Source organism: Palaemon carinicauda, chromosome 20, assembly GCF_036898095.1.
Source record: "Palaemon carinicauda isolate YSFRI2023 chromosome 20, ASM3689809v2, whole genome shotgun sequence".
Taxonomy (NCBI): Eukaryota; Metazoa; Arthropoda; class Malacostraca; order Decapoda; family Palaemonidae; genus Palaemon; species Palaemon carinicauda.
In genome coordinates this window covers 18675916-18693415 of record NC_090744.1, presented here as the reverse complement: position 1 = coordinate 18693415, position 17500 = coordinate 18675916, and the positions used below count along the sequence as shown (strand labels likewise).

Here is a 17500-nt window from a genome sequence, read left to right as displayed (position 1 = left end):
AGGGAGGGGGAGGGATGTCTGGAACCCTGACGGTACTTCCTGCATCCTTTCCCCCCCTCCCCCTGTCTCTCTATCTATCCGGGTGCCGGTCTCTTGCCGCCTCTACTGTCGGCAATACCTGCCTCCCTCTTGGTGACTTCCCTACCCTTGCCGCCAGCCCCCCGTGTACCGAGGGACTGCCGGCTGCCGCCGGCTACTACCGGCGGCTCTCCTACTCCTATCTAATCGTCCGCTTGCCGGTCGATCTCCGGAGTGCCGGCATATACTGCCGGCAACCCGATACTACCTGTACCATCCTTACCCCAGTCACCAATCCGGCATCCTCCGGCTGCCGGAGCCGCCGCTCCCTGCCGGCGTGCCGCCGTTGTGCCGGCGGCCGCCATCCTGGTATCTAACTGACTTTGAAAATTGTCTGTTCTAGTGCCAGAATCTACGCTGGAGCGAGCTCCGGCGTGCCGGCGGCTTGCCGGATGTCCCCGGAGGCGTCAAGAATACTTGCACCCCCTCTCTGTAGCTATCATAAGACTAAGATAGCCCTACATTGCAAATAGATAAGCTGCTTTGCTTTTAAGATCAGTACCTAGTACTGCTCTATTAGTGATCATGCTGTCTCTTTGCATTCTTCTATTTCCAGCATGCTATGTGCATCTTAGCGCGGCTGGTTGCCAGAAGCAGTTACCCTTAATGAGGCCTTCTGGCTCTTAACTGGGAACCGAATGAATTCGATCCCAACCTTGTCCTTGGCTTTCCATGGAGTTCCAATATAATGGGAATCCTAGGAAACTATATCCAATGATCTTGGTCATTTGGATTATCCCAGGACCAAGCCTATGGTAACCAGCCGGGCGAGATGCATGGAGCGTGTTCTCCTTTACTGTTTCATTCTCTATGCATCACACCTTCTTTAAGTTAAAATTAATGATTAATATTAACTTAGTTTAAGAGCCATTCCTATGACTCCCCCATACTCATTTTCTCTTTCTTCCACAGGAGGAGCAGATGAAGTGTGACTTCGCCTACTGTGCTGTGAAACGCTCGCAGTTTTACGGACATACGGCGTGCAGGACTCACGCCCCTTGCGCAGACAAGAAAGGGGATTGGAAGTTCTGGAATCCACTGGAATGTACGGTCTGCCAGGCCTACCTAGTTGAGGCCTTCCATAACCCTCCCTCAGCGGAGGTTAGAGACATTGCTCGTGAAAAACTGCGCAAGTGGGTGCGTGGTTTTCAGAGAAATGCTACTGGACCGTACCTGGCCACCGAAGAACTGAGGTCCCTGTTGTTCCCTAAGGCCTCCCCTGACTCAGTGGTTCCAAAAGAAGCAATCCCCACTGTCCAAATTACGGTGGAACCTGATGTGGTCATGGCTCAGTCCATGCACGAGTGTCGTTTAGATTCCGAGGATGATGAACAGATCTCTGACGTCTCGGAAGACACGGAGAAGACGCTTATGGCTCAAGGAGCCGAAGAGGACGAAGACAAGGTGGAATACACCGAGTCGGAGATTGGAGCTACTCCCTCGTCCATCCCTCCGCCTACTCCTACACCGACGGAAATGTCCATTCCGTCTACCTCCTCGACCCCGGATCCTTCCTCTTCTACCCAAGAACTGATCCGACTGATTAGAGCTGTCATGGACGACAGACTGAAGGAGAACCAGGAGTCCATCAGGTCTATGATTGGATCCAGAGACCCGAAGAAGATCTCGGTCAAGGATCTCCCAGCTTGCTCTCATGCCAACCCGTGGAGGTATGCAGAGCATATGGTTATTGCGACCGGCAGGATCTTTGTTAGTGACAAAATCGGCACGGTCCCGTTGGAAGATGTGGAGTTCTTCCCAAGCTTCGAGGCCTACCCGGACTGTTACGTCCGGCTTCGTTCTGAACCTGCCTCGAAGGAGGAGACCGAACCTAAAGAAGAGATAGTGTTCGATCTCGCAAAGGCCCAGGCTATGCTAGCCTCCGCATTTAAGAGCAGGGGCTTTACCTGCTCTAAGCTTCCTGCCTTGAGCAAGAAGCATCCTACATATGTCGCACCTGACACTGCGATTCTTCCTTTTTTGGAAAAGGCCTTGGCTGCATGCCTTAAAGCGGCGGAAGAAGGAAAACCCTGCCCTGCACTGGAGGAGTGCAGACCCTTCTCCATCGTGACACCCCCTGACACTAGACAATGGAAAGATGTTCAACATACTTTCGTCGTGGGTAGGCTCGATCCTGACGTCGCCGGACGTCAGTTTAATGAAGACCTCCCTAAGCTCAATGATCACCTCCTTCGCCGGGAACAAGACACGAAGGAGAGGCTTGCGGCATCTCTTTCTCATCAAGTCCAACTTGAAGTTATGGCCTGTGACACTGGAGTACCTGATCACTACATGGTACTAGCCAAATCCCACTTACTCACAGTAATGAAGGACTTGTACCATTTCATAAAGGCTCGTAGAGCCTGTCGTGAATTCGTGTTTGTCGGTGCCACCGTGAAACACGAACCCCGGAGGCTGATTTCCTCCAACATCTGGGGAAAGCACCTGTTTCCTTCTGACCTTGTCAAGGAAATAACTGACAGAGCCGCCACGGAGAATAGGAACCTTCTCCACAAGTGGGGCATGTCCAGAAAAAGGAAAACCTCTCAGGACGATGGACCTCAGCCTAAGAGGAAACCTCAGAAGCCAAAACCCCAGCAACGTCAACAACGACGTCAGTTTCCGGGACCCGCTACCTCCCAAGTGGTTGCCCAACCACAACAGACCTTTCAATTGGTCCCCCAACCGGTGTTGTCACAGTCACCGGTCTTCACCCCTGCCTTTGAGCAGCCATCCACTACCTTTCATGCCAGAGGTAGAGGCTCGTCCAGGGGTGCAAGCAGAGACGCCTCTCGTCGTCCCTCCAGAGGTAGAGGAGGAAAGGGAGCTAGCGGCCGAGGCAACAAGTCCTCGGGACACCAGAAGCAATGAAGTGCTTCCGGTGGGAGGAAGACTCCGCCAATTCCAGGATCGTTGGACCTTCGATCCTTGGGCACACAGCATCATCAAGAACGGTCTAGGCTGGAGTTGGGTGCAACCACCCCCAATCTTCCAGCGGTTCTTTCAACAATCAACCCCCATTCTGGAAGAATATGTTCTAGACCTCTTGAACAAGAAGGTGATAAGGAAGGTAAAGTCCACCAGGTTCCAAGGGAGACTGTTTTGCGTTCCCAAGAAGGACTCAGACAAGCTCAGAGTCATTCTGGACTTATCCCCCCTCAACAAGTTCATAGAGAACAACAAATTCAAGATGCTGACGCTTCAACAAATAAGGACCCTTCTGCCTCAAGGTTCCTACACGGTCTCTATAGACCTGGCGGATGCCTATTGGCACATTCCAATGAACCATCACGCTTCCTCCTACCTAGGATTTCGACTCCAAAGAAAAAGCTACGCCTTCCGGGCCATGCCATTCGGCCTCAATGTGGCCCCTCGGGTCTTCACAAAGCTGGCGGATGCCATAGTACAACAGCTCCGCCTAAGAAACGTCCAGGTGATGGCCTACCTCGACGACTGGCTAGTCTGGGCTCCATCGCCCGAAGAGTGTACAAAGTCTTGCGACGAAGTTACCCAGTACCTAGAACACCTGGGATTCAAGATCAACGAGAAGAAATCTCGCCTCTCTCCGGCTCAGAAGTTTCAGTGGCTGGGAATCCACTGGAATCTTCAGTCACACCGCCTTTCCATCCCCCAGAAGAAAAGGAAGGAAATAGCAGGGTCTGTCAAGCGACTACTGAAATCCAAACGCATTTCAAGACGACAGCAGGAACGAGTTCTAGGCTCTCTACAATTCGCCTCAGTGACAAACCCAGTGCTTCGTGCACAGCTAAAGGATGCCGCGGGAGTCTGGAGACGATCGGCATCCATCGCTCGAAGAGACCTCAAGAGACGGCTTCCAAACAGACTTCGACGCCTCCTAAAGCCGTGGTCGGAAGCAATGGCCCTGAAAAGGTCCATTCCTCTCCAACACCCTCCTCCATCACTCAACATCCACACGGATGCCTCACTGGAGGGCTGGGGAGGTCACTCCCACCTGAAACAAGCTCAAGGGACCTGGTCTCCACTATTCAAGACGTTCCACATAAACATCTTGGAGGCCATGGCGGTCCTTCTTACTCTGAAGAAGCTATCCCCGCCGCCCTCGATCCACATCCGTCTAACCCTAGACAACTCGGTGGTAGTTCGTTGTCTCAATCGCCAAGGCTCAAGATCGCCCCAGATAAATCAGGTGCTTCTCCCAATCTTCCGTCTGGCGGAGAAGAAGAAGTGGCACCTGTCTGCAGTTCACCTACAAGGATTCCGCAACGTGACAGCGGATGCTCTATCTCGGACAAACCCGATAGAGTCGGAATGGTCTCTAGACGCAAGATCATTCTCCTTCATCTCTCATCAAGTCCCAGAACTTCAGATAGATCTCTTTGCAACGAGCGACAACAATCAACTTCCTCTGTACGTAGCCCCGTACGAGGACCCCAAAGCAGAAGCGGTGGACGCCATGTCACTGGACTGGAACAGATGGTCGAAGATATACCTGTTCCCTCCCACCAACCTTCTGTTGAAAGTCCTCTCCAAATTGAGAACCTTCAAAGGGACAGCGGCCCTAGTGGCTCCCAAGTGGCCCCGGAGCAACTGGTACCCCCTGGTCCTGGAGCTGCAGCCCAAGCTGATCCCTCTCCCGGGCCCAGTTCTCTCTCAACAAGTACAGAAGTCGACTGTCTTCGCTTCATCATCGAAAATCAAGGACCTTCATCTCATGATTTTCTCTCCCTTGCCGCAAAGAAGAGGTTTGGGATCTCGAAGAAAAGTCTAGACTTCCTAGAGGAATACAAGACCGAATCCACGAGACGGCAATATGAATCATCCTGGAGGAAATGGGTCTCCTTTGTTAAAGCAAAAAATCCTAAAGAAATCACCATTGATTTCTGTATGTCCTTCTTCATTCACCTTCATGGACAAGGATTAGCAGCCAATACGATTTCAACCTGCAAATCGGCTTTGACTAGACCAATTCTATATGCTTTCCAAATTGATCTGTCCAACGACATCTTTAACAAATTGCCGAAAGCATGTGCTCGCCTACGCCCAGCACCCCCTCCGAAACCGATCTCCTGGTCACTAGACAAGGTGCTCCATTTCGCCTCCAACTTGGACAATGATTCATGCCCCCTCAAGGATCTGACTCAGAAAGTTATATTTTTATTTGCTCTCGCCTCGGGAGCTCGAGTCAGCGAAATAGTGGCATTATCAAGAGAAGAGGGACACATCCTGTTTGCTGATTCAGGAGAAGTGACCCTCTCCCCTGATCCGACGTTTCTCGCCAAAAATGAATTACCCACCAAAAGATGGGGCCCTTGGAGAATATGCCCCCTGAAGGAGGATGTCTCTCTATGTCCAGTAGAGAGTCTCAAGGTCTATCTTCGCAGAACTTCGAACTTTGGTGGAGGCCAACTCTTCAAAGGAGAAACATCGGGCAGCGACCTGTCACTGAAACAATTAAGAGCGAAAATCACCTACTTCATTCGCAGAGCGGATCCGAACAGTACACCCGCTGGTCATGATCCTAGAAAAGTGGCATCTTCTCTGAACTTCTTTCAGAGCATGGACTTTGAGAGCCTTAAAAACTTTACGGGCTGGAAGTCCTCGCGAGTTTTCTTTAAACATTATGCGAAACAAGTGCACGAAATCAAACATTTTGTGGTAGCCGCAGGTAGTGTTATGAAACCTGCACCTAACTCTGCGTAGAACAGTGAGTTACTTGGGACTCTAACTCTTCGGGTGCCTATGTTGACCCTCGTGTGATTCATAGTGATGTCTAAAAACACTTAGTGCTTTTATAACTGTTCTTATCCCAGGTGAAATGTCATAGTGTCACACAAGTGCCGCATGCCTTGAGCATGATGTGTTGTTTAAAGACTTGCGTTCCTCGAGAACGAGTACCTACTAATCCTGAAATTCCTTTTCAGACTCAAGAGCAAGCCTTTATTTCTATGTACATTATTATTACTGTAAATGAACTTTACTTTTGCTGTAAATTATTTAATTTCTGCATTGTGAAATAAAATTTCTATTTTATTACTTATGCGTCTCTTTCAGCTCCTACTTACTATGAAATACATACTGTCATAGTTTTATTTATTCCTCCTTTCCTATGGTCATGAAGAATTTAAGATGTCTAATCCTAAATTATATTCACCTTGTCTCAGTAAGGTTCCTACACGAATACTTACTTCTGATAATCAGGAGATGAACTCTACACACAGTGCCCAACCACCACTGGCCTACTTCAGAATGTTCCTATACAAATATCAAACATTCTGCTTCATCTCTAAGTTCTTAAAAGTTCTTCTGTCAAGATGAATAGCCCTTCAATACCACTTTGACGTCGGCATAGCCCATGGGAACTTCCTACCAATGGGGGGCAGGATACTTCGTTCCTATGGTTCTTACCTAAGATTACTTTGCTGTTTTGTCAATGCCTAGGCACTTAACTCTGGGGGAAAATCTACCACGATACATTGATTCTCTGGTACTCTTCCATCAGGACGCCATGGCTTGAGCCCAAAAAACGGATTTTGAGCGAAGCGAAAAATCTATTTTTGGGTGAGATAGCCATGGCGTCCTGATGGACCCTCCCTACTACTTCGTTCAGTTTGTTCCCACCCTACACAATTGTATCATGGGGATGGGCAGCAACTGGCGCCAGGATAAAGACGCGCGTGACGTCATTAGAGCAATGGCGTCCGTTTGTTTACGTCTCGAGTATCAGTAGTAGCCACGAGTGAGATTAGCTGTGGAACGGCTCCCAGCTATTCTCAGCCCTTACACACCGAAGCATTAACTCTGTTCGGGGTGGAGATAGCTATGTGGCACGTTCAGACATGCGTGTCCCCTGTTGTATTACGATGTCTTAAAGGGAAACCTTTGAGATACTCGCTCCAGAAGTTAGAATTCTGTGATAACCTGTGGTTAAATTCTCTGGGAATATCTTAGTAGTCTTATACCCAAGGAAGCTACCAAACAGGAACCTTCCATCAGGACGCCATGGCTATCTCACCCAAAAATAGATTTTTCGCTTCGCTCAAAATCCGTTATATATATCCGTTTCTGAGTGGGGATATCTTAACGTGGTGAAAGGGTTTGTGTATCGCCATGATCAGCAAAGTTGTACTAGTCACCACTGCCCATACTAGATTGGTTTGGTGTGACCGATCAGACTAAAGTCTTCCATCCGTACAGCAATGCAGCAGTTTTACAAAAATAATGTAGTCGCTGATTTTCAGGGTATCGTTTTAAAAATATATAGCGAGATATATATTGCTTAAAATATTGTGAGCGATTTCCAGGCCACTTGATCCACTCTTTGAGATCCCTCCAAAGTCTTTCAATATTTTGAGGGTAAATTTGTATTGTATTACAGGGTGTGATTTCGAACAGAAAATATGTTTTCCTATAGTAAATAACCTGATTTAACCGAATTTGACCTTCATTTCAACTGCAAACAAACAGATAAACCAATTCGGCTAACTTCAAGTTGCCGAATTGGTTGCTGTTATTACGAATGAAATGAAGGTGAAAACTGATTAAATCACGTTACTGTATTTCCTACAGGAAAACTTATATTTTTGTGTTAAAATGATTAAATATAATTACTGTTGTCATATATGTTGTGTTAAAATATTTAAATATGAGCACTTGTTCAACGGTGTCACTTCCCTTACGAATGTACTGCGAATGATAACATTAGCAACGTTACCAATGATACACAGTGTTACCAACATTGACGTATGTGAGTTACCAACGGCACGATGACATTACTAACGATAGCAATGCTAGATATTTCCATATGTATTTTAAATAATTTTTCCATATAAGTTTTACTCAATATATAAAAAAGTACAAAAAGGGCACAGAACCTAACAAACCCACCTAACCTAACCTAGTAGTATGACAGGTCACAAACCTCAGGTATTTACTGAGAATGGTAAAATTTTCCATGATACGAATGATACACAGAGTTACCAACGGTACGGTGACATTACTAGCGATAGTAATGATAGATATTTCCATACGTAGTTTAAATAATTTTCCCATATAAGTGTTACACAATATATAAAAAGGGCACAGAACCTAACAATGTACAGTATTATAATCGGAGGAAAATACAAAACAGTATATCTGGATAAATTTTGGAGGCGCCGTTGCAAAGATTATTTCATGAAAAAATACAGTAACCAGTGCTGCCAACGTCTGATGTAGATCAAATGTTAGCATTCCATGCTAACATTAGCACCCGTACGTACGTACGTTTGTGCATACCAGTTTTCGACCTGGCAAGAAGTTTTTCCCCCTCCAATTACTCGTTTTATTATCGTATACCTTTTAAAATCATCTCATTTTATATTCCCATTCAATATTATCTATCATACATTCCATTTTATCTTCCCATATTGTTTTTATTTCTTTTGTTATTTCCTTTTCACTCCCTGGTTTCACATAAATACTTTCTCTGAACTAGTTTCCCTATTTAGTTCATTCATGTTTACCCTCTAGACTCCGTTGTTTTTCCCTTAACCAATCACGAACTGATACGTATTTAAAGTCTACACAAGGGGGTTGTCAACTGATATTTCCCTAACCCCCTTCCTTTATCTTTGAGTGGTCTGTTCATACCCCTTCCACCAAATCCTTTGCCCTTGAAACCTTTGTCATAGTAAGGTGTGCCATTTCAACTGAGATTTATTTTTTCGTATTTTTCGATGGAGGAAGTTATACAAACTTGTAACGTCTGCAGTATTCCGTACCTAAAAGCATTTACTAAATTTCATGGGGATTTTTATGATTCTTCAACCAATGTTGATAATTTCCTGAAAGCACACAACGTAATTCCTCAACTCTTACCGTGCCCCAAGTGCCGTTTTCTCCTATCTTAAGGAAAGTCATTCACGCGTTTTATTGTAATACCAAAACCAACATACCTAAAACCAAAAAGAAACGTCGTTGTGGTTATACCGTTACTTCTTATAAAGGTACATCTTTGGGAAAAAGTCGTCTACCCCCATGGAAGATATTATTTGCAAAGCACTTTTTACATAAACATTGGCCCCACAACCATCCTCATCCTAGTCATAGGAGTTAAGCCGTCAGTCTCACCCTTCCGTGACCAGCAAGTTTTGATGTCTTTTTCATAAAGGTAAGTCATTCCTCAATAGTCATTATATGTGTTTTGTGACCGGGGAACTCCTAGGTTAGGTTAGGTGGGTTTGTTAGGTTCTATGCCCTTTTTGTACTTTTTATCTATTGTGTAAAACTTATATGGGAAAATTATTTAAACTACGTATGGAAATATCTATCATTACTATCGCTAGTAATGTCACCGTACCGTTGGTAACTCGGTGTATCATTCGTATCATGGAAAATTTTACCGTTCTCAGTAAATACCTGAGGTTTGTGACCTGTCATACAACTAGGTTAGGTTAGGTGGGTTTGTTAGGTTAGGTGTGTTTATTAAGTTCTGTGCCCTTTTTGTACTTTTTATATATTGAGTAAAACTTATATGGAAAAATTATTCAAAATACATATGGAAATATCTAGCATTGCTATCGTTAGTAATGTCATCGTGCCGTTGGTAACACTGTGTATCATCCGTCATCGTTGGTAACACTGTGTACCATTGGTAATGTTGATAATGTTATCGTTCGCAGTATATTCGTAAGGGAAGTGACACCGTTGAACAAGTGCTTATATTTAAATATTTTAACACAACATATATGACAACAGTAATTATATTTAACCATTTTAACAGAAAAATGTTATTTTCATTAGTAAAATAAATTTTTGAATATACTTACCCGATAATCATGTAGCTGTCAACTCTGTTGCCGACAGAAATCTACGGTCGGGATACGCCAGCGATCGCTATACAGGTGGGGGTGAACAACACAGCGCCATCTGTGGTCAGGTACTCTAGTACTTCTTGTCAACACCACCTCAATTTTTTCCTCGGTCCACTGGTTCTCTATGGGGAGGAAGGGTGGGTCAATTAAATCATGATTATCGGGTAAGTATATTCAAAAATTTATTTTACTAATGAAAATAACATTTTTCAATATTAATCTTACCCGATAATCATGTAGCTGATTCACACCCAGGGTGGTGGGTGGAGACCAGCATACATGTTAACACAGAAGCTAAGTATCCCGTATCTTATTTTATTAGTTATTCAAAAATAACATAAAATAAATAAGTACCTGGTAAGGAAGACGACTTGAACCATTACTCTGCCTTTATTAAGTACGTCTTTCTTACTGAGCGTAGCGGTCCTCTTAGGATGCTGAACGACTCTTAGGTGCTGAAGTATAAAGGGCTGCAACCCATACTAAAGGACCTCATCACAACCTTTAACCTCGGCGCTTCTCAAGAAAGAATTGACCACCCGCCAAATCAACAGGGATGTGGAAGGCTTCTTAGCCAACCATACAACCCATAAAAAGTATTCAAGAGAAAGGTTAAAAAGGTTATGGGATTATGGGAATGTAGTGGCTGAGCCCCCGCCTACTACTGCAATCGTTGCTACGAATGGTCCCAGGGTGTAGCAGTTCTCGTAAAGAGACTGGACATCTATGAGATAGAATGATGCGAACACTGACTTGCTTCTCCAATAGGTTGCATCCATAACACTCTGCAGAGAACGGTTCTGTTTGAGGGCCACTGAAGTAGCCACAGCTCTCACTTCATGTGTCCTTACCTTCAGCAAAGCAAGGTCTTCTTCCTTCAGATGAGAATGTGCTTCCCTAATCAGGAGCCTGAATAGGTAAGAAACTGAGTTCTTAGACCTTGGAAGAGAAGGCTTCTTGATAGCCCACCATAAAGCTTCTGATTGTCCTCGTAAAGGTTATGACCTTTTTAGATAGTACCTAAGAGCTCTAACTGGGCAAAGTACTCTCTCCAGTTCGTCCCCCACCAAGTTGGACAGGCTTGGGATCTCGAACGACTTAGGCCAAGGACGTGAAGGAAGCTCGTTTTAGCAAAAAACCGAGCTGCAAGGAACATGTAGCCGTTTCAGATGTGAAAACTATGTTCCTGCTGAAGGCGTGGATCTCACTTACTCTTTTAGCTGTTGTCAAGCACACGAGGAAAAGAGTTTTTAATGTGAGGTTCTTAAAAGAGGCTGATTGGAGAGGTTCAAATCTTGATGACATAAGGAACCTTAGGACCACGTCTAGATTCCAGCCTGGAGTGGACAACCGACGTTCCTTTGAGGTCTTAAAAGACCTAAGGAGGTCCTGTAGATCTTTGTTGGTGGAAAGATCCAAGCCTCTGTGGCGGAAAACCGCTGCCAACATACTTCTGTAACCCTTAATCGTAGGAGCTGATAGGGATCTTACGTTCCTTAGATGTAACAGGAAGTCAGCAATCTGGGTTACAGTGGTACTGGAAGAGGAAACTGCATTGGCCTTGTACCAGCTTCGGAAGACTTCCCCTTTAGACTGATAGACTCTGAGAGTGGATGTCCTCCTTGCTCTGGCAATCGCTCTGGCTGCCTCCTTCGAAAAGCCCCTAGCTCTTGAGAGTCTTTCGAAAGTCTGAAGGCAGTCAGACGAAGAGCGTGGAGGTTTGGATGTACCTTCTTTACGTGAGGTAGACGTAGAAGGTCCACTCCTAGAGGAAGAGTCCTGGGAATGTCGACCAGCCATTGCAGTACCTCTATGAACCATTCTCTCGCGGGCCAGAGCGGAGCCAACCAACGCCAGCCGTGTCCCTTTGCGAGAGGCGAACTTCTGAAGTACCCTGTTGACAATCTTGAACGGCGGGAATGCATACAGGTCGAGATGGGACCAATCCAGCAGAAAAGCATCCACGTGAACCGCTGCTGGGTCTGGAATCGGAGAACAATACAACGGGAGCCTCTAGGTTATCGAGGTAGCGAACAGATCTATGGTTGGCTGACCCCACAGGGCCCAAAGTCTGCTGCAAACATTCTTGTGAAGGGTCCACTCTGTGGGGATGACCTGACCCTTCCGGCTAAGGCGATCTGCCATGACATTCATATCGCCCTGAATGAACCTCGTTACCAGCGTGAGCTTTCGATCTTTTAACCAGATGAGGAGGTCCCTTGCGATCTAGAACAACTTCCACGAATGAGTCCCTCCCTGCTTGGAGATGTAAGCCAAGGCTGTGGTGTTGTCAGAGTCCACCTCCACCACCTTGTTAAGCTGGAGGGACTTGAAGTTTATCAAGGTCAGATGAACCGCCAACAGCTCCTTGCAATAGATGTGAAGTGTCCTTAGCTCCTGATTCCATGTTCCCGAGCATTCCTGTCCGTCCAAAGTCGCACCCCAGCCCGTGTCTGATGCGTCAGAGAAGAGACGGCGGTCGGGTCTCTGAACAGCCAAAGGTAGACTTCCTTGAGAAGAAAGCTGTTCTTTCACCCCGTGAGAGTAGACCTCCTCTCTTCGGAAACAGGAACTGAGATCGTCTCTAGCGTCATGTCCTTTATCCGGTGAGCCGCTAGATGATACTGAAGGGGGGGAGGTGGGGTCTCCCGAACTCGATGAACAGTGCCAGCGATGAAAGTGTCCCTGTTAGACTCATCCACTACCTGACTGAGCATCGGTTCCTTCTCAGCATGCTCTGGATGCAATCTAGGGCTTAGTATATTTTTGGGGCCGACGGAAAAGCCCGAAAAGCTCGACTCTGAAGATCCATACCCAGGTAGACAATGGTCTGGGATGGGACGAGCTGGGACTCCTCAAAATTGACCAGGAGGCCCAGTTCCTTGGTCAGATCCATAGTCCATCTGAGAATCTCCAGACAGCGACGACTTGTGGGAGCTCTTAAAAGCTAGTCGTCTGACGGAGCCGGACACAAGATCATGGTACTGCTGCACAGTCTGTGAACTGTCAACCATGGGGAAGCGAGGAAGTACAGTGACAACCCGAAGCTGTCTAGACTGTCTGGGTCGTACAGACAACTCCTTATCGGGTTGCTGAGGTTGCCGCACTGCGTCACAACAAGACACTTCTGCTGGTTGTTGAACGTCTTCCCAGTGACACACTGATTCCGTAAACAAAAAATCCTCTAACAAGGACTAAGCTTGGACTGCATGTCTTGCAACACAGCTCAAGGTCTATGGGAGCAGGTGTGGTAACAGACGGGGTTAGCGACTGAAGTGGAACCATTACCCTCCCTGGAAGCATGCTATGCTTAAATAAAAGTCCATAGGAGGCTAAGCAGCTAAAGGCTCCTCTCCAAATGACAGAGTCCTCAAGGGAAAATCAGAAGGAGGGAGAATAGCACTTTCTCATCTACAGGAACCATATCCGAGAAAAGCTAAGTTCTCTCAGTGAGGGTTTCACTGGTGCAAAAGCAGCAGACTAGAAGGCAACGTTATGAAACTGCTTGACAGTCTAGTGAGTTGGCAACAACCAAAGATGTGTGACTGAGAAGCATGCGGTAAGGTATGCAGAGCATGCTATATGTAGAGCATGCTGTAAGGTAAGCAGAGCATGTTGCATGGCGTGCGGCTTATGCTGCATGGGATGAGGCTCATTCTGCAAGGGATGAGGCTTATGCCGCATGCGTTGAGGAGGATGCCGCATAGTATGAGGCTCCTGCCTCATGGGTTGAGGCGGTTGCCGCATAGCATGAGGCTTTTGCCTCATGGTTAGAGGAGGATGCCGCATAGCCTGAGGCTCCTCATAAGCATGAAGCTGCCTCATGGGTAGAGGAGGATTTTTTAAAGAAATCTGAACCTGACACTAATCTAGCTGTCCGAGGATTTACCTGGTGAGACATCAGTCTCTTTACCAGCGAGTTTTACCAGATTTCCCCGGGCCACCACGTGACACAATTGGTAGTAATTCATTCAAATTACCCCTAATGAGTCAATATGGATAAATATCAACACAACATCGTGTTCAAATAGAAATAAATTTCTACCTCATACTTGGGATCGAACGCTAGCCCCTTCTAATGAAAGGCCAGGTCGAAACCAACCATGCCACGAGAGCCCATTCAAGAGTTGAGGTTCTTGCCTCAAGAGTGGAGGTGGTTGCCGCAAGAGTTGAGGTTGCTGCCTCAAGGATGGTGGAGGTGGCTGCCGCAAGAGTTGCGGTTGCTGCCTCAAGGATGGTGGAGGTTGCCGCAACGCAAGAGGTTGCTGCATAGCGCTGGTATCTGGCAACTCCCAGTGCGGCAGCTCACGCGTGGAGGTAGGTTGAGGAACCTCAACCTCATACGTCTGGCAGGGTGGACTGCGCAGAGGTGGAGTTGAGGTTGCTGCCTCGAGGATGGTGGAGGTTGTCGCACCGCAAGAGGTAGCTGCCTCGAGGATGGTTGTAATGCAAGATACTCCTGCCTCAAGGGTAGAGGAGGTTGTAAGGCATAAGGCTCCTGCCCCCATTGTTGAGGAGGTTGCTGCGTGGTAAGAGGCTCCTGCCTCAAGGAAAGTGGAGGTTGCTGCACAGCGCTGGTATCTGGCAACTCCCAACGCGGCAGCTCACGCATGGAGGTAGCTTGAGGAACCTCAACCTCATACGTCTGGCAGATTGTACTGCGCAGAGGAGGAGGAGCGCTCGCAGGAGGAGGTGTATTAACCTTCTCTGCCTGAAACTCCCGCATCAATACCGCAAGCTGCGACTGCATTGTCAGCAGCATAGACCACTAGAGTTAGAGAAAGACAACAACAAACGGAGCTACTGTCCGTTGAAACTGAGGGTCTAAAACAGCTGGTGCGGCAACAGACGGAGTTACTGTCTGTTGCGATACCACCGTGCCTCTCTGGGAGGTGTGCAGTTGTCGTACTGCAGCAAGTCCGAACTGACCCAGTGCTAATGGCACCACCTAGGAGTTGGACTTGCGCGGAAGGGACCGACTTGCACTTAAAAGCTGCAAGATTTGGTCCATGGTTTCTGCGAGAAACCTCTTCCGCAGACGAGGAATAAATGGGCTCTCTCGTCTTTGTGTGGGTGGGGTGATCACGTCGGCTACGTGAGTTGGTTACACCCGAAACCACGGAGGGAAACGTCTGTTCGTCGATCAAGGCCTGCTGAACCCATAAGTCCTTCGACATTACTTCTCCCCTGGGCTTGGGAGCTTGTAAGAGGTCCCAGACTAGGCGAACAACTGGCACGAACAGACGAACCCTCGAACGCAACACTGTAACACTTTGCGTGTATCACTTTATCACTTTTGATTTTCTGTTTGCACTTATTTCACTGAACTCGAAACTTTAAGTGGTTTGTACCTGAAACACGCAATTCTATCCTTCATTAAAAGTTAGTAATTGCGAAAACAGTATTACAATGTAACAGAAAAACATAATGAAAGATAAATAATTCAGTGGCTGGAAAAGAGATTAAACACTAGATCAAATAAACTACATTTAAAATCTCTCACCGCATAAAGTCTGAGAACAAGAATAAAACTCTAGAAACGTTTACCTTCTTCCCCTAAAGAGACTAGGGAGAAGAGCAAAAACGATAACAACGTTACCCGCTTGAACGAAATGTTTATCCTCCTCTCTCTCCCTCCGTCTCTATCTCTCTCTCTCTCTCTCTCTCTTGACTTAGCACCTGAGAGAAGAGCCCAATTATATATATCGTTAAAACATATTATTGTTAAAGGAAAAAAACTGAAAGGTTTCCCAAATAAAAATTTCCTTTATTAGAATAGAACCATTTAAGCTAAGAAAGAATGAACAAAACGCTAGAATCGGTTTACTCTTACTGCAACGTGACACCGTGATAGACTCTCTCTATCGTAACGATAGAGCGCAAGTTGAACGTTCTGAACGTCAACAACTGCAGAGACAAAACAAAACGTTAGTTCAACTTTGAAAACAGTACAAGACTATCAAAGAAATTCTTTCAAAAACATTAAAATGGCATAATATGTTAATAGGTAAAAACGAAATGACGGGCTCAAAGTTAATTAACTTCGGTTCCAAGAAAAGACCGCCTACTATTAGGAAAGGTCGAATATAAACAAATATAAAAATTAATTTAAATAAGTTTATAATAAAAGGAAGTTAATCAAAGAGGCCTATAAAAGGCGGAGAGATATAAAATAAATCTATAACTTTGTTAAGCAAAATTAAGAGAGTCTATACTCTCTTCGACACCAACACTTCCGTCTAAGGGAAGGGTCGGCCATTTAAAAGTGAAAGAGAGTTCATACTCTCTTCGTACCAAAATTAAATAAAAAATTAAATCAAATTAATTCCAAAAACTTGCTAAGCTAATGATATAGCTTCCTGAATAGCGAAGGCTAAACTCTAGAGCAAATACATCACCAAATCGTGAGCAATAACTCCAGAATCAACAGCGTATCCATGTAGGTCTAGCCGGAGGCACGACAGAGGAAAAATTGAGGTGGTGTTGATAAGAAGTACTGGAGTACCTGACCACAGATGGCGCTGTGGTGTTCACCCCCACCTGTATAGCGATCGCTGGCGTATCCCGACCGTAGATTTCTGTCGGCAACAGAGTTGACAGCTACATGATTATCGGGTAAGATTAATATTGAAAATATAAGTTTTCCTGTAGGAAATAACGTGATTTAACCGGTTTTCACCTTCATTTCATTCGTAATAACAGCAACCAATTCGGCAACTTAAAGTTAGTCGAATTGGTTGATCTGTTTGCGGTTGAAATGAAGGTCAAATTCGGTTAAAATCACGTTATTTACTATAGGAAAACATGTATTTACTGTTCTATATATATATGTATATATATATGTATATATATATATATATATGTATATATATATATATATACACATATATATATATACAGTATATATATATATATATATATATATATATATATATATATATATATATATATATATATATACAGTATATATATATATATATATATATATATATAGTATATATATATATATATATATATATATATATATATATATATATATATATATATATATACAGTATATATATATATATATATATATATATATATATATATATATATATATATATATATATATACAGTATATATATATATATATATATATATATATATATATATTGAAATTGTCACTTAAAGAAGAAGTTTAAGAACATGGTATTTATCAAAATAAATAGAATTAACATATGATCAAAAGTCACTTTGCCTCCACAAACTAGAAATTAGAAACGACTGGAATCATGGAATGTAAACACCATACCTCGTCTCATCTTCCTTCCTCTGTTTTCTATTCCAGTTGGCCTGGCTTCGGCTCGAGATCCGGGTGAACATCTGAACAAATGCGTCAAGATAGCGGAGCCACTGGTCAGGGACCCGAAATACAATTTCCCTATTGATATTCAAGATATAAGGGAAGTCTGCAGGTAAGTTTTTCTTGGTGATGCACTGGACACAGAAGGAGGGAAACTGGAGTTCAGGTTCAGGTTCAGGTTCTGGGGGGAGGCATAGCCTTTACAACGGCGCCTCTAACGTTTATCTTCTTGTATTGTTTTGTC

General features: G+C 45.0%; 2 protein-coding genes across 3 annotated transcripts in view; one reads left to right on the top strand and one right to left on the bottom strand.

Moving 5' to 3' along the window:
• Positions 1-17315, bottom strand: part of LOC137660172 (androgen-induced gene 1 protein-like) — a 187748-nt gene extending 170433 nt beyond the window's left edge. Inside the window, exon 1 of the mRNA XM_068394867.1 lies at positions 17206-17315. The gene's annotated coding sequence lies outside the window, so the exon portion shown is untranslated. The remainder of the gene's footprint in view (positions 1-17205) is intronic.
• The window catches only part of LOC137660171 (uncharacterized), a 155387-nt gene that overhangs the window by 112214 nt on the left and 25673 nt on the right, over positions 1-17500 (top strand). For both annotated transcript variants that reach the window (XM_068394860.1, XM_068394861.1), the window contains exon 3: positions 17242-17368. In XM_068394860.1, coding sequence (XP_068250961.1) covers positions 17242-17368 — 127 coding nt within the window. The remainder of the gene's footprint in view (positions 1-17241; positions 17369-17500) is intronic.